General features: G+C 41.4%; 2 protein-coding genes across 2 annotated transcripts in view; one reads left to right on the top strand and one right to left on the bottom strand.

Moving 5' to 3' along the window:
- Window positions 1-522: 522 nt before the first annotated feature.
- On the bottom strand, window positions 523-25,386 carry cdpf1 (cysteine rich DPF motif domain containing 1). Its single transcript, XM_043709106.2, has 4 exons — window positions 24,930-25,386; window positions 9,732-9,844; window positions 3,230-3,341; window positions 523-1,502 (listed from the first exon to the last, which is right to left on the bottom strand). The coding sequence occupies exons 2-4, from the start codon at window positions 9,842-9,844 to the stop codon at window positions 1,395-1,397; spliced, it is 333 nt and encodes a 110-aa protein (XP_043565041.2). The 5' UTR covers window positions 24,930-25,386; the 3' UTR covers window positions 523-1,394.
- Window positions 25,299-27,033, top strand: part of nampt1 (nicotinamide phosphoribosyltransferase 1) — a 32,066-nt gene continuing 30,331 nt past the window's right edge. Inside the window, exon 1 of the mRNA XM_043709108.2 lies at window positions 25,299-25,498. Coding sequence (XP_043565043.2) covers window positions 25,445-25,498 — 54 coding nt within the window. The 5' untranslated portion in view covers window positions 25,299-25,444. The remainder of the gene's footprint in view (window positions 25,499-27,033) is intronic.

Here is a 27,033-nt window from a genome sequence, read left to right as displayed (position 1 = left end):
CTTGTGTTAAATATATTTTCACTTCTAAAAGTGATGAATCTTCAAATGATGGAGGTGGGGAAGATATGGTGCAATGGGAGGTGTGGAAAGAAATAAAGAGTAGTGAATGCAGAATTCAAGAAAATGAAAACCAAGATTTAGAAATAAGTAAGTATTTTAGACAAGTTAACTCAAAAAGAAACCAAGCAAGAGGAAGTTAATTAATTATCAACAGAAAACTTGAAATTTTTCACAGCTTTAGTGTCTGACTTGAGGACATTAATCCATCCATCAGAATATTCGCCCATTTTCACCCTTGAAATATCAGAGCATCTTAAGGTGAAGAAAGGGGATGTGACTTCACTTAGGGCCTTGCTTCAAATAACCTCCCTAAACTCCTGTCCCTCTATCTCATGTTCCTCAAAACATTTTAAAACTCTTTATCCAAGCTGTTGTTACCTTATTTCCTATGTCAGTGAATAGTTCTGTGAAGTGAGTGCAAAGGAACTTCTACTACCTTAAATTTGTTTCACAAAATGCAAGTTGTTCTTGTTGTAGTATACCCTTTTATTTGAACCCCAAAAGGAGCTCAGAAACGATGGAGAGAATAAGACCTGTAAATAGCATGAGGTCAAGCACTGCTCATAGCTTCAAAGCTTCAGATACCACATTTTCAGATACCAACACCTGATTATTATCAAACAGATATATGATTTTCAGTGTTGCAAGCTTTATCAATTTTCCCACTAGCTCAGATGTTGCAAATATGCGATGTACTTATCTAAAGAGGCTTTGGTAATATCATTTCTCCAACATGCTTTTGCCATAGCATTGTCAATAGTACTCACAAAGACATTACTATACATAGAGTCCCTAATAAGAGCAGTGCAGTCAAGAAGATAAATAATAAAAGCAATGGGTATTCTGTCAAAATAAAGATGGAAATTAGTGAATGGGGTGTTTCTAATTCTCATCTGGTGATGAGTAGTGTAGGGAAGAGACAACGAGCAGAAGAGTTTTTGATATTGTGAAATATTTCAAAGATTGACAAAATTTTCCCATTCCTCTGATAAGGTGACTGAGGAACACAATCATCTTTTCTCCTCTTGTAGATCAATATGTCAGTCAGTAATCATTACAGGGCTATTAGCCCGCCAACTCAGACACGTAAAACATTATTTCTGCAGATGATGCCAATATATTGTTTCTTAAATGGAGTACGTTGCTGGGCTTTCTCCTGGTATAGCAAGTGTTTACAAAAGAAGTGGCAGACAGTTCAATTATGAATAAACTTCTGCTCTTCACTTATAGAAAGAAAACCTCTTTCAAGTGTCCAGGTTGCTGTGAATATTTAACCTCCATATTTTCTTCTTAAAGCTGCCTCTTTGCTGTGTTCACGTAAGGCTTGAGGTTTGTTACTGCTTTTTCTTCTGCAGGTCCAGCTGAATCTCTTCAGGAAACTCATCTATATGCTTCTTCACACAGGGAATGCAGAATCGCTTCGTATAAAAAAGACTGCATTCCTAAGATGATTATTAAACAAAAAAGGGAAGAAAAACATTAGTGAAAAGATGTTTTTGAAATGTATAGGTATGTTTGTCATCCGAAGCTCCACTCCAACACCGTTTCCATCAAAAGTCTATTTCCTTTCAAGGAATTTAGTTTTCTCTATATTACTCTGCAAATTTCCTCAACTATTGTTCCTTGATGCCATATGCCAACCATTCTTCTCAATGCTCCAAATTGCAACTCATACTTTACAATGTATCAGAAAGAATTAAAGGAGTTAAAGTTAAGATTTTGAGAACAAGAGGTATTTAAAAGGGTGCAGGGGTATGCTGATTCAATGTCAGGTCTCGAGGAGAAATGGACAAAGGAGGAGGGCTGCGAGTCCGAACCAAATCAAGGTAAGATGAGAGAGGGAAGGTCCAGTGTTGACAGCAACCAAAGAAAGATAATGGAGGGTAATAACAAGTAAGATCACAGAAATACAGAATAGAGTCAGCAATTAGGAGAAAAACGGTGAGCAATGCATCAACAAGAGATAGCATGGCAAAACTGTATAAGTGTAAAGGTGGGGGGGGGGGGGGGGGGGGGGGGGGGGGAAGAAAGCAGAACAGTGGCTCAGTGGTTAGCACTGCTGCCTCACAGCACCAGGGACCCGAGTTTGATTCCAGCCTCGTGTTAGGTTCCCTTCTTGAGATGCTTACATGCATGGTGCAATTGCAATATGCCAACATCTGTGAACGGCCACGATTTATTTCAGCAAGTACAAGTTTTTGGAGGATCACCTAACACACTCTATGATGCTTGCACAGCATGTCAAGCGAGGCTCTCTGAACAAAGGAACTATCCTCCCTTTATACAGGGTTTTATGTCATAGTCAGTCATGCATGCAAGACACAACCCCTTGCTTCTTCCACATAGTCACATGCCACCCAAAAAAAGTAAAGTGATTAGATTATTTCCAGAAACAATATGAGATTAGGTTATTCCTTAAAACAGTATTTACAGAGTATGATTAGGTTGTCACATCCTGCATACAAGACAGAAAAACACACCCCTAGGACATCCAATTTCTTACATGTCAGCAGAACAAATTAACCCTTTAACAACTCATTCGGGGTGACTGTGTGTACATTCTCTTCGTGTCTGTGTGGGTTTCCTCCAGGTGCCCTGGTCTCCTCCCACAATCCAAAGATATGCAGGTTAAGTGAATTGGCCATGCTAAATTGTCCATAGTGTTAGGGAAGTGGAGGTTAGGTGCATTAATTAGGGGTAAATGTAGAGTAATAGGTTTGGGGAATGAGTTTGGGTGGGTTACTCTTTACAGGATCGGAGTAGACCTGTTGGACCGTAGCGCCTGTTTCCACACTGTAGGGATTCTATCATGATTCTATGAAGTCTCAGTGCAAGGGTCTGGAAGGCAAAGTATGGCAAAGAATAAGTCAAAGCAAAGCGTGGGGGAGAGAGAGAGAGAGAGTCACAATGAACGCAACTTAGGGATTCTAAAGCAAAGTTATGGAGTGGCAGCAGGGCAAGTTGTGAGTGGCTCTTTGGCACACCTGAGCAAGGTTGTACAGAACAGGGAAAGGAGGAAATGGGAAGGAATGATTTCAGTTTGACCAGCCTTAGCATCAGAACCAAGAGTAAGTGAGATACAGGGCTAACTGTGGCCTACTTTGTTTGTGATCGAAGTTCTTTCTCCCCCAAAAGTACTGATATATGAACAATTATGTGGTACACATACCTGACCAACACACAAAACAGTGTTGCACAGACAACAGTGGGAGCCAAGAATCAGAAATGTGTCCCTTTGAGGGGTGAATGGATCATTCATGGTATAGCATTCTTCTAAGAGTCTGTGAAAAGAAAGTTTACTAAACAAATAGCATGGAATGGATAGGTAAACGCCAGCCTCCATTCTCACAAAGTCATAATTTCTTATTCATTTCAAAGTTGATCTCCAATAGCAGTTCTGCTTTTATATATTTAGCTAGTGCTAACACCAGACTCTTCATATTTGTTACATTCAATAGTTTGGAAATCATAACATTTAATTGGCTTAATCTGCTAACATTATCTTGAATAGAGGTAATTGCAACAATACTCTAAAAAGAAACAAAAAATTACAAACCGCGTGTTTGTATTTGATCCAGGTTGACATCGTATATATACGTTGTCCATGGACTAAGTGTCCCTTGCACAGAAACACTTTCCAGTTTCTTCAACAGTAATAATTTATTTTTAATTTAGCGGGCTCTAGGCTTTCAAGATAGGGAACATGATAATGAAGAGTGTATTTTCTATCAAGGGTGCAGGAATAGGGGTTTCAACCATTTTTGAGACCCTAATAAAATCAAAATGGAGCAGTGCAAGATTAGTTTTTCATGCAATGAATGCTGAGTTAACTGAATAAAATTGGAAGACTCAGGGCCATAGGAGTGTACAAAAGCAGCCTTGAAGTAAAACATCTGTCAATCAGATATAACTGAAGCATTGATGATAAAATTAAGTAAAGGCAAATATCTGAAGGACTATATCTGCCTAAAACTAACTAATATGTTGACTATCCTTCTGTAAAATCAATGAGATCACTTAGATCCCACATGTTAAGTACAAAGATACTTATAATCCTTGAAAGGACCTTTTCTTAAATGTGATAAGTCTGTCAGATTGCTTTTCCCCCCAAAAAAAGTGTTTTATCACTCCATATAAATTATCAACTTATTTATTTGCCATCATAACACACCAAGAAAGCAGGGCAAATTAAATATTCCGAGATTTCTGTCAATTCCATTACAGAGCCAACTAACTACTAGAAGTGGCATGAACTTTTCCTGGCAGTCTGATGTAATATCTTTGGATTGAGAGTGATCCAGGGAATTTTGTAGAAACATTATCAGAAATGGAACAATGTTCTTTTATCTCTACATTTATGATTCAATAGAGAAACAGTAGGCCATTTAGCCCTTTGAGCTTGGTTCATCATTCACTAAATTTACAGTGGATCGATAACCTAACTCAATTGCCTCATATGCCTCAATACCTTTGGCTAACAAAAATCTACCTACTGCAGATTAAAATTAACAATTGGTTTAGCATCAATTACTATTTGTGGAACAATGTTCAAACCTCTCTCAACTTTTCCATCTAAAAGTGTACACTTGATTCACTCCTAAAAAACCGTGACATTAATCTTTAATCTAGTCCAAGACTCCTAAAAACATAGGAAATATAGAGAAACTTGTCAGTTTCCCATATGTCATTAAAAAAAAAAGGTTGCTGGAAAAGCTCAGCAGGTCTACCAGCACCCACGAAGAGAGATCAAAGTTAACGTTTTGGGTCTGGTGACCCTTCCTCAAGAAATAGAGAAGGGTCACCGGACACAAAATGTTAACTTTGACTTCTCTTCACAGATGCTGCCAGACTTGCTGAGCTTTTCCAGCAACCTGTTTTCGTCCCTTAATATATTAAATGTTTTGATCATATTACCCCTATTTTCAAAATTGCAGGAAATATAATCCTTCCCCGTGAAATCTTTCTCTGTAATTTAATCCTTGGTGACTAGATATCATTCTAGTTTAAGGTCTGAAGCTTCCTCCTGAACTACAAACACCCAAGTCAGCCCTGAAAATGTACATAATTTCTCCCTCAGTTTTCCCCTGTTAAGATACACCAAATCATCCTGCCCAATATCATTAGAATAGTGTAGAATTTAAAATTAATATAAAGCTAATCCATTGAGGGGCTTCTGTGAAAAAAAATCAAGGTCACAATTAAAAGACCTGAAATTAACTTTGTTTATTGATTCACCTAAACGTGGTGAGACCCCACTGAACAAGTGCAGTTAAGATACTCCCATTTAAGAGTTGGGGATATGCCCAATTTGGTGGGTGAAGATTGTGATCAAACAGAGGGTTTGATGGATAGACATAAACGATCAAGACAACTCGGGGCTTATTCTAATTATATGGGTTACCTGCATACGCCCAAACTTTCATAAACTTTTAGACCACCAACTGAAATAACTCAAGAGAGTCTGTTATCCTATCACTCTTTATTTACCTGTAGAGAGTCCTTGACACTAAACAGAACCAGCTCTCAGAGTGAACAGAACCTCTGACACTTTTAAAAAATATATATTTTATTAACCAGTACAAAATACAAACAAAAATATAACATTAACAGCCGTATACAAGAAACAGCAATTTACAGGGGAAAGAGGCAGCAAACCAGACTCTAAACCCCACTGTACAATCAGTTCACAGGGAAAGAAGGACAAACCTCAAATCCCACCTTACATCAATCAAAAAGGAAATAGTAAACATAATCACATACAGATAGCCTGATAAACCGATATAATTTTCTAATCAATCTGTTCAGGAGATGTTATGATACGCATCTGGAGCAGGTGGGACTTGAACCCAGGCCTCCTGGCTTAGGGGTAGGGACACTACCACTGTACCACAAGTGGGCCCCAACAACACCTTTTCTTTTCTTTATTTTTTTTTGTGACTGTTCTGGTTTGCTGGAATTTCCATCGCTGTTCAGTGAGAGGTGATTTATTTTGGTGTAGTTCTTGCCATATATCCAGGGTGAACAGTCCCAGTCTCAGACCAGTGAGCTGTGTCCAGCCACCATGTTGTTAAACTGCCAGTGACCAAGTTTCTTTTTCTTTTCTTTCTCCCCCACACTACCACCTAACAGTGGTATCTATCAGCTGAGGCTCCCTGATTGGACTAGATTAACAACCCCAATCAGGGAACCCATTTTGTGTGAGGGTCCACCTGGCTGACCTTGTTACAATCACCACATCCCTTCCAAGAACATAGGATAGTTCTTTTCTCGCATCTCCTCTTGGTGTTTTATAACACCAGGTCAGGTTCCTCCAACTCTGCCTCTGATACAGATGGTGTGTAACGCACAGGAGCTTGCATCTTGCGACCAGAGCGTGTCAGAAGAAATTGTCTTTTTCAGGCGGCGAAGGCATTAAGGCAGCAACATCTGCTGTATACATTCCAGATTCCGAGGTATCTCCAACAGTTGATGGAAAGGCAGAACCCACAGAACAGTCAGAGAGGCTGTTGAGGAGACAGGCACATTTTCTCCCACACTGTTTGCAAGTTTGCAGCTTTCATATGGTCCACATGCAGGTTCAGAACTGTCACACCTACCTGAACTTCATAACTCACTGGACCTCACCTGGCATCAACCATGCCTCTTACCCATGCAGGGCTACTTCCATGGTTCTGGCACCAAGCTTCATTCCCTGAAGTAAACTGTCTCGCTCACTTAGAGGAGGCAAGTGTTCGGCGCTGGCATTCCTGATGACGTTTCACCCTCCCCTAAGTCTGGGAGGTCAGATTTAACCAGGTGCAGAGTATTCTCCCCATTAGCAACTCTGCTGGAGCTATCCCACTTACATGAGGGGTAATCCTATAATTAAATAGGAACTGGGACATCTGGTGAAGCTGTTTCTTTAAAACTGCCTTCAAAGTTTGAACTACTCTTTCTGTCAGACCACTGGATGATGGATGGTAGGAGGCGGTCCTTATCTGTCAAATACCATTCAACTCTAGGAAATACTCAAATTCCCTGCTGAAAACAATGACCCTTTATCTGTGACCAATGATCCTGAGAGTGTGTGTTGCAAAAGATGCACGCAGTTTTTCTATCATTGTCCCTCTATGCACATCCAGCCACTTTGAGTGGTGTGTGTGTGTGTGTGTGTGTGTCCACAATGCCTAAGAACATTGACCCCTGGATAGTTGATATGTAACAGAGACCAGAGTTTATCCAGCAATTGTCACAACTGTGGGAGAGCTGCCAGCAGTAATTTTTATTCTTATTTGCACTCTGGGCACTGCCCTACCAACACAGCTGCATCTAATCCTGGCCACTAGGCATAACTTCTAACATCTTCATTTTGGAAACCCCTGCATGAACCTGGTGGGGCGCAGCCAATGTCTGGCAGCAACCTTTACTCAGGACAATCACTCCTGCTCCCCTATATAATATGCCATCCTCTACTGTGATATGGACTCTCTGGATCCAAAATGATTTCAGTTCTGCTTGTGATAGCCCTTTGGTTACCCCATCACGGCCAACTGTTTTAGTTTTGCTACAACTAGATTTTTCTACCACTCAAGTCTAATATTGTCAGCGGACTGGATGCGTCCAGAAAATCTAAAACCGTTAGACTCTTCCAATGGCAGTACCACCGGTGATGTATCTGCCAGTAGGAGGCGCCTCAGTGCATCTGCATTTGCTACTTCGCCTCCTGGACAGTGTTCCAAGTTGTAATTTTATACACTTAGTATTAGAACCCATTGCTGAATTCAACTTGAAACTATGGGCTGCACATCCTTGTTGTCTTCAAGTAGATCTAGCAAGGGTTTGTGGTCCATTCATTATTACAAATTTATGCCTGTAAAGGTATCAGTGGAATTTCCTGACTTGAAATAGATTGGACCACCTCCAGCCCTGTGTCCACAAAGACCCAAAACCAACAGCTGCTGAAGCAAGAAGTATAGGAACAGCTACACACAGAGAATAAAATAGCTGGATGGGAAAAACCCCGACACTCCTGTCCCAAAGCGTAGAGGTGCCATCAGCGACCCGCTAACCTTCATTAGAAACTCCGTGGTGGCTTACAGCAGTCGGATCTGGGCGACAAAGTGTGTCCCAAACCTAAAAGCTCACAGAGTCCCTCACAGATGCTCGTGATCCACTCTGTTGAATGTCTTTTCCTGATCAAGGGAGAGAAAGGCGCTCAAGACCAGTACTCTGGCAATAATGGATCACGTCTTGGACTAGGTGAATATTGTTGTGGATCCAAATATATTGTTACAAACCAAATGCAGGTAGACTTTCCAAGATGTGCACTCTCCTGGATACCGGCCTTTGAGTTCTCTTACTCAATTTAGGTCTTATGGGACCCTTTTGCTGTCTTGAGTTCTGCTAGTGGGAGTAATGACACGGCTTGTTGGCCCAGATCCTGAAGAAAATTTTAAACATATGGCTAAGATTTGGCTTTGTTTTGGTGTTTTGCCGAGGGCTGACCAAGAGTCCCTCGGTTCAGAATGTATCCTGAGTGAGGTTATACAATTGCCATTACTCAAGTGGTGTTCCCCAAGCTCAGTCGGACTGGTGTGGGTGTCCACTTCCATCAGAATACTCTGTAACTCATATGCTCCACTTGCCACATTTTTCAATGATAAAGCCAGTTGTAGTGCCTGTTTGAAGACTAGTTGGGCTTCAGCCAGTAGTTGTTTTTGTATGGTTACATCAGTAATCCCACATACCAAACAGTCTCTCAGAAATTCATTAAGGGTTAAGTCAAAGTCACATGCCTCTGCCAGTCATCTTAACCTAGTCAGATATCCCAATATGGATTCCCCTGGTTCTCGAATTGTCGAGAAACTGATTGCTTCTCAAAATTAGAGTCTTGGGGTCACAATATTCCTTAACTAAATCTGTCAACTCTTGAAAAGTTTTAATATCTGGTGTCTCTGGGCAAGTTAGTTCCTAATAAATGAAAAAGCAGTCAGAAGAATTCTCATTGTTCCCCATCTGCCCCGATCATTTGCCTGGGAAAAATAACATTTTTTTTCCCACATACTGGACCCAGACTTCGATGGCAGGATCAAACAAGTCAAGCTTCCCAATTAACAGCATGATTCAAGAAATGTTTACCATCACCCCACCCCACCCCCTCAAAGACGACTGTTGTGAGATTCTTCAGGAGGGTGCTTTTCTCTGGTCGCCACTGAAATAACACTACAGAAACCAATATCTCAATCACCTTTTATTTACACGTGGAGAGCACTTGATACTGATCCAACTCCCTCAAAGCCAGCTCTTAGAGTTAACAGGATGGCTGACACTCTACTCTTTTATGCCAGCTAGGGCACCCTGATTGGACTAAATTAACAGTCCTAATTAGGGAACTCATATTCTAGGAGGTCAACCTGACTGACCTTGTTATAAACACTACATCTACGTAAATTGTAACCAGATTACAAGTACATCTGGGTGTAAATGCAGAGGAAATCTCAGACCATAAAGTTGAAATAGTCAGAATATACTTTAAATATAGACATTGGAATTAAGCGTGACTGCTCCTTTAAAAAGTGAGCAAATGAACCATGTGGTCACCAAGTTTCAGAGATTCTATAAATAGTACGGATTCCCAAGTACCTATCTGCTGATGGAAATCATGTTGTTACAAACATCAAAATTTTACTAACACAAGAGATCTTGCATTTGGTGGTTTCTGTCCATAGTAGCTGTATGGAGCTTTAAGCCTGCACAAACTGCATTCAAACATTCCTTTTGGCTCTGGATCTTCAACAGATTGCATCTGAAACAAAGGCATAAAAATAACTTCAACTTCAATGTAGTTGATATGTGACAAAAACAAGTTTCCTATTGTTGTGTACTCTCTACTACAAAAGGCTGTGGAGTCCAAATCATTGAATAGACTCAAGAAAGAGATTGATAATCTTTTTTAGATGTTAAAGGCATCAAGAAATGTGGGGAGAAAATAGGAGTATGGCATTGAGGAATAGCTATCATACAGCGCATCCCCGTATCATGAAATCATTTTCTTCAGTTTCAGTTACCCGTGGCCCAAACATATAAAAGGGAACGTTCCAGACCAGGGACCAGGGAAGGTACGTTTCCCATTTAAATGAATGGGTTCGCTCCTATCCGCGGTTTTGGCCTTCCATGGTTGGTCCTGGAACGTATCCCCCGCAGGTACGAGGGGACTACTGTATTGAATAGTGGAGTCGACTCAAAGGACCAAATGACCCACTCCTGCTCCTAGACAAATTGGCAAATTGGCTCAATGACCGTAACTGATGCAGAGGTAGAGAGTCAAGAATCGCCTATAGATTTGCACTGAGTATCTGTGGGGAAAATAATTGACCTTAGCAACCCCAACAATATCAGGGAGAATTGATCAGTGAGATCTCCTGTTTTCAATTATGAACCTGCTCAACACACATTTAAGTGAAAAGACAAGATTTGATTTGAGTTACGCTCAGTCATATAACACAGAAAGAGACCCTTTGGTCCAACCAGTCCTTGCCAAACATAATCCCAAACTAAACCCGTCCCACCTGCCAGATCCTCGCCCATATCCCTCAAAACCTTTCCTATTCATGTACTTATTCAAATGTCTTTTAAACATTGTAACCCATATCCACTGCTTCCTCAGCAAGTTCATTCCACTTGCAAACCACCCTCTGCGGAAAAAAATTGCCCCCATATCTTTTTTAAACCTCTCTACGCTCACCTTAGAATTGTGCCCCCTAGTCTTGAAATTCCCCAATTGAAGGGAAAAGACACCTACCATTAACCCCATCTATACCCCTCATGATTTTAAAACTGCTATGAGATCACCTGACAACCTCCTGAAGACTTCTCTCATGCTGATTCACTTTGCTGTGCTTGAGAGAATGTCAGCTTGGATTCTCCTGGCTTGTCACCTCAGTCCTGCTGCTGCCTCCTCTGCATTGAAAATTACTGCTCAGCTCCCCTGAACAGTTGCTTTTCTTTGAATAGTTTTCTGTGTTTTCTCTGGTGCTATCGTTCAATGTTTTGTAATTTGAGATTGTTGGTTCTGTTACATATAAAGAACTTTTAAAAGAAGAGTAAAAGATATAGGACCGGTATCAATAAATCCAGTGAGTTTAAACAATTTTTTTTAGTTGTTGAGTGTTACTATCAGGGGTTGCTTTGGAATGATGTACACAATTCTGTCAATATCACCATATCTGCCATATATGATAGCTTCCGAATCTCTACTTGCTGCTGCCCAAGACGACACAGAAACAAGAGTACATGCTGTCCACTGCATGTGATTTTCTATATCCTAATATAAACATCATTGCAAACTCCAATAAACCTGTCAGTGCTTACCACAACACTCAAGAGTAAACAAGTTGGTCTTGGCTGTTTTTTTTTAATGTCATGGGATGTGGATGAGACTTTGCCCATTCCAAATACCCCTGATCAGAGTGGACCACTTTAGAGACCAGTTTAGAGTTGTTATGCGATTGGTTCAGAACAAGTAAGATAACAGATTTTCTTTCCTAAAGGCCATTGGTGAACTAGATAGTCTTTCTACGATAAAATACAATAATTTCATTGTTTACTGAGACTAGCTTTCAAGTACAGATTTTATTAATGTCTACCACAGAAGTATGGGCCTCCAAATTATCAGTTAGTAGTATTATAACCATGACACTATCATCTTCCCATGTGTCTGACTGAAAGCCAATTACACTGACATAGCATCAAGTAAAACGGGCGATCAAAACAGAAAGTATTACCGAGTACTTTAACATTCACGGTGACAGATCTGAATCATTGAATGTTTGTGACATTTATGATGTTATTTGAAATTTTTGAGTCATTTAAGAATCCATCATTTCTGTATTTCTGCATTTATTCATCAGTTACAGACAATATCCACTTTTCTGTGACTGCTCACCACTTCTTCTTGGAAGGCACAGATGCTTGTCAGAGTGCAGCTCCAAACTTCCTATGCCAAGACTCATTTGCTTTTCTTTGCATGTGACTGCACACATGCATTCTAGCTAGTAGCACAGGTTGTAATAATATGCCCTCTATTTTTTTTTTCTGGTGCGTGTACCTCCAAGTAGAAGGAGCAGGAGGCCATTCAGCTCAAGTCTGCTCCACCATTCAATAAAATCACAACTAATCTGACTTATAATCCTCAACTTCATTTTCCTGCCTTTTCCACATAACTCTTAACGGCTTTACTGATGAAAAGTCTGTCTATCTCAGCCTTAACAACCCAACCTCATTAGCCTACTGTGGTAAAGAATTCCATAAATTCACTAACCTCTAAGAGAAAAAAAATTCCTTTAACCTCTGTTTTAAAAGGGTGATCCTGTTAAAGTACAGATTTGAGACGGCCCAGGGAATCCCTTATGGACTCAGGCCTGTAAGCCTCTCTCTCGGTTTGTCCCAGAGATGGTACTCTTTGGAAGTTTGGAATAAAAAACCTCTTACAGACAGATTAGCTTATTTTTAGTCATCCCCTTTATTTACCAATAGCATCACTGTTACAACATAACACTGATACATATAAGTCAAACTAACTAGGTTCTAATAACCTAGGAGAGTAGGGTACCAGCTCTTTAAGTGCCTCAGCAGGCTATTCTGATGTACTGATACAAAGTGGCTTCCTTTATACAAAAGTTTACAAAACATTGCATGTTCTTAATTAGACTGACAACAGTGAAAGACAATAATTCGTAAGGAAGAAAAGTTAATTGACAGGTCTGTGTAAGCTTGACTAATCACTCCTACATGCCCCCTAACCGTTCTTCAGGTGGGAAAAACATACCCGGCTGAGTTAGGCGCCTGCTAGCGAGATAAACTATCATAATGACTCACCAGCCTGAGCTAATAGGAGAGTTCATAAGGTAACCGTGCATAGCTCACATGTCAGACGCAATTGTTTTACAAAATGGCTTCAAGAAGGGTAAACTGTTGACCATGAAATGGCTTCCCAACACATTGTGCCAGAATCTCTTCAATGATAGGCCGAGAATAATTTCTAAGCTAGAAGGAGACTCCTACTTTTTCAACACTGAATCATTCTGTACCTGAGGCTGAGATGTTACTGTAAGGTTACATTTAATCTGATTCATTAGTCTTCGAACTAAACATGCTTTCTTTTCAGGGCTGTGATTCAAATTCAAATAAGACGTGAATCTAATTTGTTAAAATTGACAGTGGGACAGTCCGTCAGGTCTGTAGAGTGGTCTGCAAGAACAGCAAGTAAGTTAAAACTTCATCATATTATCTTTTACAGAATTTGTATTTAATACCCGGTAATGGCTACTCAGTATCATCATAAACTCTCAAAATGCAATTAAGTTCATAGTGCTTACCTGCTAAGAGTTAATTTTATACTGGCCTGCAGCCTCAGCACTATAGTGGTCTCTCTCTCTCTAATGTCCTTTTGAACTCTCAAGTCAGGGTCTTGTAACAGCAAAGATGTTTTTCTCTCTGTGTCTACCCTGCTTGCAAGGGGTAATAAGAATCCATTATAAATGACAGGATTTGACCGTCAATTACAAGGCTTTTGGTAGTACTGAGTTTCGTTTCAGGGTCAGAATCAAACACTGTCATTAATTTCACAAGGGATTGGACGTGAATGTTATCACTTAGTGTCCTGTTCACAGGGATTCGCTGATGCTAAGGACTTGTCTTTAAAATCCTTTAATCTTGAGATTATGCCTTTTGGATCTAGACTTTCACACAAGGGGAAACAACTTTCCTTCACATACCCTCTCAAGTCCCTTAAGAATCTTATATCCCTCAACAAGATTGCCATTATTCTTTGAAATTCCAATGAATAAAGGCCCAACCCATTCAATGTCTCCTCATAAGACAGTCCCTTAAAACCGAGGATCAGCCTAATGAACCTTCTCCGGACTGCCTCCAATATTAGTAAATCTTTCTTTACATAAGGGACCCAAACCTGTTTACCAGTATTCCAGCTGTGATCTGACTACAGCCTTGTGTAGTTTTAACAAGACTTCCTATTTTTATACTCCACGCCCTCTGAGATCAAGGCCAACATTCTATTTGCTTTCCCTTTTATCTAATTAAATAATAAAAATCTCATATACAAGTTATGCATGAGGAATCCCAAATCACTGTCCTGCAGCTTTCTGCAGTTTTTCTCCATTTAAGTTACATTCACTCCTCTGTTCTTCATTCCAAGTGCATATTTTCCCACATTATATTCCAACTGCCATGTTTTTGTTCATTTGTTTCAACTGTCTATATCCCTCTGCAGATGTTTTATGTCACCCTTACTCTGTACCTTCCCTAATATTTTGGTCTCATCTGTTAAACCTGGCTTTAACACCTTCAAATTTCCTCTTCCAAATCATTTATATTGTAAATAATTATGACCTAGCTTTGATCCTTGCAGTACTCGACCAGTTACAGGTTGCATCCTGAAAATTGCCCCTTATTTCAACTCTGTCATTTGTTAACCAGTTCTAGGTCCATATTCATATATTACCTCCAACATCATGGGATCTTATTTCATTAAGTCACCTTGGGACCCACCAACTACACGGGATCAATGTGGATTTCACCAGTTTCCTCATTCCCCCCCACCACCCCTCCATCTTATCCCAGATCCAACCTTCCAACGCGGCACCACACTCTTGAACTGTCCTACCTGTCCATCTTCCTTCCCCGCTATCCGTTCCACCTTCCTCTCCAACCTATCACTTTCACCCCCATCTTCATCTACCTATCACATTCCCAGCTATCTTCCCCCAAGCCCCACCTCCCTCCTATTTATCTCTCAGCCCCCTTGGGCTACCCCCTTATTCCTGATGAAGAGCTTAGGCTTGAAACATCGACTCTCCTGCTCAGATGCTGCCTGACCAGCTATGCTTTTCCAGCACCACACTTTTTGACTGCCATGTATTCCAGCAATTTCTGTTTTTATTTCACAACTTCAACTCCTCCTGAATGAATACCAAATTTTCAGGTCAATTTCCCAGTCCAGTTTGCAGAGCCAGGAATTGTCCTGACTATGCATTCCCAAAGTGAGAGCAAAGCTGCAGACCAACTATCATTTGGACTCTGTTCAAATCAGATCTTACCTTTAAATTATGCATTATGGATTCCCCACAATAGGGCACTTTTACATTTGATTTCCCAACTATGACATGAGGGTAATCATGCTTAGTCATTCAGTTGAGACAAATGGTCTTGCAGACTTTGAGGCACTGCAGGGTACAGAGGCAAAAACTGGTATCCATTATACCATGATTTAATGATACATAATTATGTCATTATACTCTGCATTGTCATTGTTTGTTTTGATTATAGAGACAGTCATAAATAAGTCAACTCCTAATGTGATTTACGAGATGATGACTGATCTGTGATCTTACTCCAAATACCGCACCTGTCCATTAACCTGTACCTCCTAGGAGAAAAATCTGTCTTGAAAATTCTGAAGGACAGGATTAATCAATTTTTGTAAAGGGAGGGATTAATCAGTGATGATCAGCATGGATTATTGGAGGGAGATCCTGGCTAAATTAATTGACTAAATACATTGATGCAGGTAGTGCAACTGATGTGGCTTACATGGTCTTTAGTAAAGCATCTGGCAAAGTACCACATGCAAGGCCAGTCCAAAAGGTAAGAGACTATGGAATCCAAGGCAAGTTGGCAAAATAGATCCAAACTTGGAGTACAATCAGGAGGCAAAAGGTGATGGTGAAGGGTTAGTTTTTCAATTGGAAGCCTGTGATCAGTGGTATACCACAAAGATCACTGTTGGGACCCTCGCTGTTTGTTATGCACATTAATGACATGAATATGAATGTAGAAGGTATAATTAGTATATTTGCAGATGACAGAAAAATTGTTGGTGTTGATGATCTTGAGGAGGATGGTCTCATGCTACAGTCTGGTATTCAACAGCTGGAAAACTGAGTAGAACAATGCACTAATAAGTGCATTTTGAATGGTATTGGACTTTTTAAAAAATAATTGCTCTGAATTTAGTGTTTGTCATTTTACCATTGGGTTTTGCTTCCACTTTATGGCAATGGCTTGTGTCCCTCTGAACTAAATCATTTATTACAAAATGTCAATATTTTTTAAATGATAGTTTGCTTTTTGTTAAGGCCAATATCTTTATGGTTCTATAATTCTGATTGTGGACTGAAATGGAAAAAAGGACTATTTTAAAAAGCAAGGACTGTGGAAGGAATTGTTGCACTGATTAAAAACAAGATACAAACACTTATTTTATGTGGTGTTTGTTTAGCTAGTGGAAGAAGGTTAGTCGCAGATGAATTGGCACCAGATGTGTATACAAAGGGAGGTACAAAGGAAGGATAAACACAATGAATAGTAGACACCAAGGGTGTACTGAGGAATGAAAGGGCTTTGTTGTACAAGGCCATAGGTCCCATAGGTGTCAGCATAGGAAGACAAGGTAATAAAGGCAGCTTACGGGACACTTCCCTTCATTCACCAAACGTAGAATATAGAAGCAAGGAAGTCTTGTTACAGCTTTATTAAACATTGGTTGGACCACAGATGCAATACTGTGTACAGTTCTGATCACCAAACTATCAGAAGGATGTACTTGCACTTGAAGATTCCCCAGGATGTTGCCTAGGATGAAAAGTCTCAGTTATGAAAAGAGTTTGGATAAGCTCGGTTTTCTTTTACTTTCGAGCTGAGGAAGGATCTGATTGAGATGCATAGTCAAGTTAGATTGTGAAAGTCTCTTCCCCATGGCAGACTTGTCTAAGAACTGGGGACTTAAATTTAAAGTGAAGAGTAAGTGGTTTAAGAGGAGATCCAAGAAACTTTTTTTTTCTCTCTAACCTGAGGACGGTAGAAATAGGGAAGGCACTGCCTGAGAGGGTGGTGGAAGCAAGTACACTTGCAACATTTAAGGAGTATCTGGGTGCCTATTTAAAATGCCAGGTCTGCAGGAAAGGTCACTAGACCTGAAATGTTGACCCTCCTTTCTCTGCACAGAAGCTGCCAGATCTGTTAAGATTCTTTAGAATTTTTTTGTTTTTGTTTCTGATTTCCAGCATCTGCAGATCTTTGTGTTTTTTTCCATGAAAACAGGTGGTTGCTCATTAGTGTAACTCATTAGAGTTATCAACCTGCCAAATGCCTCCCCCCTTCATCCCCGGTGTCATTCTTGTAAACCTCTTCTGGATCTCCTCCAATGCCAGGACATCTGTCCTTAGATACAGGGCCCAAAAATGCTCACAATATTCCAAGTGCTGTCTGATCAGCGCCTTATACAACCTCAGCAGCACATTCCTGATCTTGTATTTTAGCCTTTGAGTGTTAACATTGCATTTGCCTGCCTAACTGCCAAGTGAAACTGTTTTTTAACCTTAAGAGAATTCTGAACGAGAACTCCCAAAAAGTCCCTTTGTGCTCAAGACACCACCCACCACGTATGCAGCAGGTACTCATGTGACTCAGCCAATGTTGTCTATCTCATACGCTGCAGGCAAGGATGTCCCAAGGCATGGTATATTGGTGAGACCAAGCAGATGCTACGACAACAGGTGAATGGATATCGCGCAACAATCGCTAGAAAGGAATGTTCTCTCCCAGTTGAAGAACACTTCACAGCAGTCAGGAACATTCGGCCTCGGATCTTCGGGTGACCGTCCTCCAAGGCAGACTTTGGGGTACACAACAATAGAGTGGCTGAGCAGATGCTGATAGCTAAGTTCGATACGCGTGTGGATGGCCTTAACCGGGACGTTAGGTTCATGTCATACTACAGGTGATCTCACTACACTATCCACTAATACAATTTAAAATTCTGTTTTGCCAACGATCCCCAAGCAGCAGGAATCGTAGAAAGAGCTAATGGTACCTTAAAAGGTCAGCTAAGCAAGTTGGTAGAAGAAATGGCCTTAATTGGCTGCAAGTACTCCCAACTTCCCTTTTTAATACGAGAACAATGACATAGAAAAAGACAGGATTCTTGGCAGCTGAACTGATATATGGAAAGCCCCTGAGGACTCAGCGGTCTGCACCATTAACTACCCAACACCCTGTTAATGAGCACGTCATGGCAGAAGAAATGCACAGATACTAAGCTAAGCAAAGTCTTATCATTAACAGGTCAAAGAAGCCTATCGAATACGAGGGAAGGAAGAAGAGCGAGCTCCAACATTTAAAGACCCTGGTGACTACATACTATTGAAAGACTTTAAGTGTGGTCCTTTATCAAGTTCTTCTGACAACTGAAACTGCAGTAAAGGTAGAAGGACATTGCAAGCTTGTATCCCCTTCACAATCCTAGAGTTAGTACTGATGCAGGCATCCGACAAAAACCCAACCAAAGTACGTGCGCCCGGACATAACCAACCCAGTTGTGATATCTCAGACGAGCTAAAACTCCAATGTAACTGTATAAATGAAATCTTTATTAATACCATTGTAAGTTATGAATGCAGCTGCCCAGCTGAACCTCATTTAAGCTACTCACATTGTCTATCCAAACGTCGCTCTTAACTTTATTGTCACCCTTGCAACACTTCTATGCCAGTCATCATGAGATGGCACAATTCAATAACCTGATCCTCTCCGTCAACCGAAAGCTGTTACTTTGAAATGTTTGTCTGTTCCCCTCAAAACGAACTGTACAGATTGCAGTATTGAGCACATAGTACTGAAATGACCAAATCTTAAGGCACCTACTGGCATGAGACTGACCACCTATACCTTCATGATGGAATCCTCTCCTATCCGACTGACAGAAATACCTTTACACGTATCCTGTATTCAGTAGCTGCTGTAATTAACAAAACAATCTGGAAAGATGAAGACCAAAAATACTACGCACTTCCAATTCTCCTTCTGTTCCTAATGGGTTTCTTTATTCAAACTAAACCCCCTGATCCATGTGTTATCTGCTCACTCTTCCATCATTCTGATGTAGAGTGTATAAATAGGACTCACCCAGTTATGCAATCCCTCATTTGTGGTGGAAAAACCCATTTGGTAGAAGTAGCGCGTCACTGTGTGAAGTGCGCCAGCAAACTGGAAGGATTCAATGTTAACGTTGTTCCACTGTTAGAATGGTGCAGTGAAAGTACCCACGACATGTGCAAGTAAAGCAAAAACTGTGCAAAAATATTATCAAAGACACTGGTAGTACTCCTGCACTCCATCCATTAATACACTTGGACAACCAAACGTTTGATAGCACCCACTGTTTACAAGATTCAGCTCTCACTCTGAGTGGACTCGTCATTCACTCACAGAAGTGCACCCTTGGAACTCCTTTTAGCCTTCATTGGCTATGCGAAAACAAAGCCTACCCATATTTACCCAATAATGGTATGGATGTTGTGCCCTAGTACACACCTTACCACTTTTCACCCACCACCATGAAGTACCTGAAGTAGATGATGAATGGAACCCCACCAACATGTGAATCAGTACAAAACAAAAAGTAGAGGAAAAACAAAACGGCACTTCCACAACTTCTTCCATTAACAAACCTGGTGGTCCAGGTTGCTGGGAGGCCTTATTCCTGGCTGGGGTGTTGAGATGGCCTGAGATCAGATAGAAATTTAAAAGTCCCACAACATCACGGTATAGTCCAACAGGTTTATTTGGAAGCACTAGCTTTCAGAGCGCTGCTCCTTCATCAGGTGGTTGTGGGCTGATGAAGGAGCAGCGGTCCAAAAGATAGTGCTTCTAAATAAACCTGATGGACTATAACCTGATATGTGATTTTTATCTGTATACACCCCAGTCCAACACCGGCGTCTCCAAATCTAGATCAGATAAGTGACCTTGCGTATGACATCAAAAACTTGCCAACTCGACTGCCCATGCTTTGAAGCTGGAGACCCGGATGATGACGCTTCAGAAGCAGCTTGTGCTAGGTTTCCTCCTTGCTAAAGAAGGAGGCGCTTGTTCAATCATTGGCCTGCAGTGTTGCACCTACATTGATGATTTCTCAAAAGACATTTTGGACGACACAGATATTATCAACAAAACGGGTCAAGATGCAGGGAAGATACCTGCCCCACCGTCATCCAATTCATGTGGATGGAGTGTTACTTGCTGGCTATAGGCGCTGTGTGGATGGACTGTGTGGGACGTAGTGATAATCCTTGGTCTCATCCTAGAAATATACACTGTCGTTCGCTTAAGCTTAAAATGGACTTTTCACCTAAGCCAAAGAGGAATTCTAGTTAATTGACCCTTGTCTACCCCTGTACCCCCATGCCCGAACTACCATGCAGAAATCCAGTATCTTTCAGACTCTGCTCCTCCGGACAATGACTCGCCTGAGGAGGCACCTATTGAGATTACAAATCAACAGAATGGACTAATTATACTTATATAAGCTATGTAGTGGTCATGAAATGACAAAAGGAGGGAATGAGAAAGTCTATAGCCTTAAAACTTGTCCTTAAGCATTTAGACTAAAATGTGATGTCAGAAATGAGATAACAAGAATCCAGAGAAAGTATATTCCTGTCAAGGTGAAAGGGAAGGCTGGTAGGTATAGGGAATGCTGGATGACTAAAGAAATTGAGGGTTTAGTTAAGAAAAAGAAGGAAGCATATGTCAAGTATAGACAGGATAGATCGAGTGAATCCTTAGAAGAGTATAAAGGAAGTAGGAGTATACTTAAGAAGGAAATCAGGAGGGCAAAACGGGGTCATGAAATAGCGTTGGCAAATAGAATTAAGGAAATTTTCAAAGGGTTTTTACAAATATATTAAGGACAAAAAGGTAACTAGGGAGAGAATAGGACCCCTCAAAGATCAGCAAGGTGGCCTTTGTGTGGAGCCACAGAAAATGGGGGAGATACGCTGCACATCTCTATGACTCTATGACATTTTCTGCACACTAGAAAACAGACAGGCAGGGAGGGTCAGGCTACAAAAAAAAAGGGAACTCAAGTTATGCAGAAGGCAAAGACATCTGATCTCACCAAGTGATTAACAGGATGCTTTTAGACAATTAAGAACATTTGCCTTAACATCAGTGAATCTATGTAAACAGGACACAGAGTGATAAAATTCATGGCCATTCCCAGGCTCGAAGGGCAGAATGGCCTACTCCTACACCTACTGTCTATTGTCTAAACTAATGACAGTGTTTGATTCCGACCTCAAAACGAAACTCGGTATGATCAAAAGCCTTGTAATTGACAGTCAGGTCCTATCAATTATAATGGATTGTTAATACCCCATGCAAGCTAGGCAGATACAGAAAGAAAAACATTTTTTCTGTTACAAGTCTCTAACTTGAGAGTTCAAAAAGAACACAAGAGAGACAGAGAAAGAGAAACAGAGACCATTTTAGTGCTAAGACTGTCGAAGCCAGTAGAAAATTAACTTTGTGCTTACTTGCTATGGATTGAATTTAATTGCATTTTGAGATTTTATGATGATTTTGACTAGCCATTACTGGTTATGAAATGCAAACTCTATAAAAGGTAATATTGATGAAGCTTTAACTTTCTTGCTGTTTCTACAGACCTTACAGACTGCCCACTGTCAATTCTAACCAATCAGATCTTATGTCTTATTTGAATTTGGATCACAACCCTGCAAAGAAAGCATGTTTACTTTGAGACTAATGAATCAGTTTAAATGCAACCTTATGGTAACATTTCAGCCTCAGGTACAGAATGACTCTGTGCTTAAGATAAAAAGCAGGAGTCTGCTCCGAGTTTAAAATTATTCTAAACCTAACATCGAAGAGGATCTGACATAATCTGTCATTGTGAAAAAAGATCTGCCACCCTGCCAAACCATTATAGGCCCACAAAAGCAAAATTGGCTAAACTGTGCCAAAAACCACCCAGATTTCCTAAGCAGGCTCACAAGCCAAATCAGATAGCCCACGCAGACAAGGGAGTACACTTCATGCTCGCTAACAATGACAGAGTACCCCAGATAATTCAAAGCCCCAAGGGCAGTTTCACAACCTAGCAATACCAAATCCACACAAAGAGCAGGTCAGATAGAGAGGCACCAGCAAGGACATGCTCAGAGAACAAGAAAATGGAAGCATCTCACCACTTCAGAGAAGACATTAACACCTACCTGTGAAGAGGAAAGGAACCATCGATACTCTCAGTTAAAAATCACACAACACCAGGTTATAGTCCAACAGGTTTAATTGGAAGCACACTAGCTTTCAGAGCGACGCTCCTTCATCAGGTGATAATTTCAGTTACATCACACTGCAAAGTTTTGCTATAAATTCTGTATTATGATCGAGCTCTCCACAATCACCTGATGAAGGAGCGTCGCTCGAAAGCTAGTGTGCTTCCAATTAAACCTGTTGGACTATAACCTGGTGTTGTGTGATTTTTAACTTTGTACACCCCAGTCCAACACCGGCATCTCCGAATCATCGATACTCTCAGGATGTTGCAATGTGTGAAGGAACAGGACATTCATCCGATAACTGTTTTCCAATTAGCATCCTTCTAACTAGATTACTCCATTTCCAGATACACTGTAGTTACCCCATTTCTTAATCAACCTTATTGTGCAGCAGTATAATAAAACTGGTCTCATCCTCAGCTCTGGGAAGAGAAATTCTGATCTACCTGTACAGATTGGCAGTTCTGTGTCAGTCTAGTGAGTTTCTCTTCCAGCAATATCGCTTGCAATAAACTGTTTGTCAATTTCACTTCAAGCTGTGCTTTGTGATCTCTTACCTACCTGGGCAAATTTCTCAGATAGTCGGGAAGCCATTTTATGGTTAAAAGTTTGCCCTCCTTGCTAATAAACCATTTCGTAAAACAATGGTATCAGACATGCGAGCTGTGCAAAGTTACCTTATGACATCTCCCACTTAATTTAGACTGTATTTCTTTATAGGAACTTATCTCACCAGCAGATGCCTAACTTGGTGGATTTGGTTTTCCCACCTGATGGGTAGCTCAAGGCTCGTAGGAGTGATCAGTCAAGCCCATACAGATCTGTCAATTAACTTCTCTTCCTTACGAATTATTGTTTTTCACTGTTATCTGTTTAATTAAGAACATGCAGTGTTTTTTGTAATCATTTTGTATAGAGGAAGCCTGTTTGTGACAGTAAGACAGAGTAGCCCGTGAGGGCTCTTAACGAAAGAGCGATATCCTACTCTCCTGGGTTTTTAGAACCTAGTTAGTTTAGCTTATAGGTATTAGTGTTATGTTGTAACAGGAATGCTATTGGTAAATAAAGGGGATGACTAAAATTAAACTAAAAATCACACAACACCAGGTTATAGTCCAACAGGTTTAATTGGAAGCACACTAGCTTTTGGAGCGATGCTCCTTCATCAGGTGATTGTGGAGGGCTCGATCATAACACAGAATTTATAGCAAAAATTTGCAGTGTGATGTAATTGAAATTATACATTGAAGAATTGATTGTCTGTTAAGCCTTTCATCTGTTAGAATACAGTGATAGTTTCACTTCTTTCATGTGTAAATCACAAAACCCTTTTTTTAAAAGTTGCATTCTCGGGTTAGCTGTTAACAATGGTGATAGCTAGACAATATGTTGAAGTGTGAAGGTGTTAGCCCCCTGTGTTCTCTGTCTCTGACCTGATGTTTAGATTGATTCCAATCTAAAAAGTGAAATAACAGAGTTTTACATAAATTCATGCAGTTTTTGAGCTCAGAGTTCGACATGAATCGATGTGGTTTTTGAGCAAAGTGCAATGTAACTCTGAAAATACCAAAAAAATTCACCACACACAATATATATGTGTGCATGTGGGTCTTTGTCTGTCTATGTGTGTGTCTGTCTGGGGTGGGGGTTGAGAGTGTGAGAAAGTGTGTGTGTGTGTGTAGTGAGTGCAGAGTGTCTTAAGTCTGTGAGGGGGTGCAAACTTAAACTAAGCTGTCTGCTAGAGGTCTTTTATTCCAGATTACCAAAGAGTACGATCTCCGATACGAACCAAGAGAGTCTTACAGGTTGAGTCCACAAGGGATTCCCTGGGCCATCTCAAATCTGTATTTTAACACCATTACACCATACACACATACTCAGACACAAGTACACATACACACACACTCACGCAGATCCTCTCAAAGGCATATACTCCGTCACATTCATGCACACACTCTATTGTGCACATACACACTCTCCCTGCCTCACATGCATGCATAGACACAAGTCTATGGGAAGAATTGCATTTGTTCAAAAAGCACACAATTTGTTGGCAGTCAATTCATGTCACATTTTATAAATTCCTACTTTGGAAACTGAACCAGTCTGACTCAAGACTGGAACACAGAGACTCCAACCTCACACCTTTAATGCTGAGCTGAGACGTCACATTTTTAAAATAACGCCTTAAGTTATCTCGGGAAGAAGTTCTGGGTTTACATACTAATGATTTGAAACCTGCAACCCATTCTAAAAGATGAAAGTCTTAACAGTAATCTAGGTTTGTTCAATATGTCACATCAGTTGTGTGACATGATGAGCTTGTGCTACACATTCTGTATCCTACGATCCTGCCCCACTAGCTACCTGCCAAAGGAGCAGCACTCCAAAAGCTAGTGCTTCCAAATAAACCTGTTGGAGTAGAACATTTACAGCGCAGTACAGGCTCTCAGTGTTGCACCGACCTGTGAAACCAATCTGAAGCCCATCCAACCTACACTGTTCCAGTACCATCCATATGTTTATCCAATGACCATTTAAACGCCCTTTAAGTCGGCGAGTCTAGTGTTGTGATTTTTAACTTTGTCCACCCCAATCCAACATCAGCACCTCCACGACGCCTTTAGATAATAGTCTTCGCCTCCATTCTTCCTACCTCATTCTGTATTTCATCTGCTACTACTTTGCCCTCTCTTCTGGCAAATGGGGAGTAAATTTCGGAAGTACCTGAAAGATGCCGGCGCTGAGACAGTCGTTATTTGCATTCGCAACCAGATGCAAGGCTTTGCTGCCTCTCTACGGTCACATTCGCATTAACAGTGCTGCGGCGCAGTGGTAATATCACGACCGCTAGATCAGGAGGACAGGGTTCCAGTCCCACTCCAGAAATTCGACGGCCGCCGCCACAAAAAGCCCCAAAGAAACGAAATCCTGCTCCACGCGCGGGGCACCTCCACATCACGTGATCCTACGGCGCGTCATCACGGCTCCAGTGTGACGGGTGCCGGGGGTCGCGCGGACGCTAACCCCGCCTCCCTTGTCTCGCGAGACTTACTCGTGCTGCCGCGCTGCCCCGGGCGCCAGGGAAAAAGGGGCACGCGCGCCGCTAGTGGGCCATTCGGCAGCAGCGGCGGTGGGAGGCTGCGACGACGAGGTGGAGTCGGATCGCTGTTCGGGCTCCTGGTGAACCGCGCCCGCCCGACCGACCACCTCGGGAAAGAGGGAATCGTTAGTGACATACGATGGACAGTCGCAACGGCGATTTCAATATCCTGCTGGGCACTGATTCTTACAAGGTAAGGCGGCCGCTATCCCCCACCCTCCCCGCCGCCGTCACCGTCAACTCCCGGTGATCGCCTCCACAGCGCGGTGCTCATTCAACTCTCGCCGTAGGCCGCGGTCCTGGTAAAGGTTAAACGGCCACCAGGCGCTATTTATACACGGGTGCAGGCCAGACTGCCCCGCCCCCCGGCAGAGGCGCTGGGCTCCCCCCGCACCCCCTGCACTGCTGGCCCCCACAGCCCGGGTGAGTGAGTGAGTGAGTCCTCACGCCTGAGCTTCTCAGTGATATAGACCAGAGAGGGAGCGGTGAGGGGGATGTGGGAGGGCCGCTGTCCGAGGTGGTGGTGGAGGAAATCCCGGCTCTTGTCATTCCGTTCTCACCGACCCTTTCAGCGATTCCTATTTTGGACATGGCAGTGAGTGGAGGCAATGTATTCCCCCCCCCCCCCCCCAGCAGAGCCTGAGAGTCAGTTTTTCCACCTGTAAAACGCACCTGTAATCACCGTCTCCCTCTTTCCCCCCCACCCCTCCGTTTTCCGTCTACCCTCCCCCAGAGAGTTGTCCATCCCGAGGTTTAACCATTTCGCTTCAGCTCAGACGAAATCGAAAGCATTTCTACTGTACAGCCTTTTCGATTCCCCTCGCTTTTTGGTCAAGGAGTGGAAATGAAACTGAAGCCTAGGAGGGTGGTTGATGGGGATTTTCTCTGGATACTTTTCAATGATGCGGCTCCAGTTTCTCACCACTTGCACACTTGACGTTTCTTTTGAAAGATTTTTTTTCAGAAAAAAAGAGAGGTCTTTTTGTTCCAAATGTCAAGGCTGCATAATATTTGAAAATGAATGTGATGTTATTTGGGTTAGTTTGAATAGGCGTATGAGTATTTTCTGCTCTGACTTTCTAATGACACAGCGTGACTTCTGGTTATCTTTGGCTGCTGCTATTCATAATTGGGCAACTTTCCATTTCTACACCTATCGAAGCTCACGGCTTATTAAACCTAAGTCCGGGTTAGATGCAATTGGCGAATTGAAATGTAATAACTCGATAGTGTTCTTTATTTTTTCCCGGTGACTGGATTTTCCTCTCGTTTTATCAACCTGTTTTGAGTGCTAGCTAGCATTGCTCGGGTTTTAAATTCTTTCTGTTTCAGTTCTAACCGAAATTCCGTCTCATTCAACCGACAGGAGGCAGTGTCTGACTGGGAATGCCTCATATTTCATCCACAGAGGAAATTGATTGACACTCCATCCGTTATAATAAGACAGGGCGAGGTGAAGCAGTCAGACAAAAAAAGTGCAAATTATATTTACTGAAGTTTTGTATTATGTTTAACGAAATCAGAAATGACTGGAAAAACCCTGCAGGTCTGGGAGCATCTAGCTGATATTGAAATTCCTTGCTTTTATCCTTTACTTGCACCCAAAACTGGAGGAAAAAAAAACATTTAAATTACTCACCAATTATGTGTCCAAGATTCCCTGTAACCAGAACTGTTTTATCATTCACAGAACTTATGGGATTGACTTTCATTTTGTCATGAGCGCCT

This window comes from Chiloscyllium plagiosum, unplaced genomic scaffold, assembly GCF_037043375.1.
Source record: "Chiloscyllium plagiosum isolate Xiang-an unplaced genomic scaffold, Cpla_swu_hap1 HiC_scaffold_19, whole genome shotgun sequence".
Classification (NCBI taxonomy): Eukaryota; Metazoa; Chordata; class Chondrichthyes; order Orectolobiformes; family Hemiscylliidae; genus Chiloscyllium; species Chiloscyllium plagiosum.
Note: the sequence above shows the minus strand (reverse complement) of the source record. Positions and strands in the feature narration are given on the sequence as shown.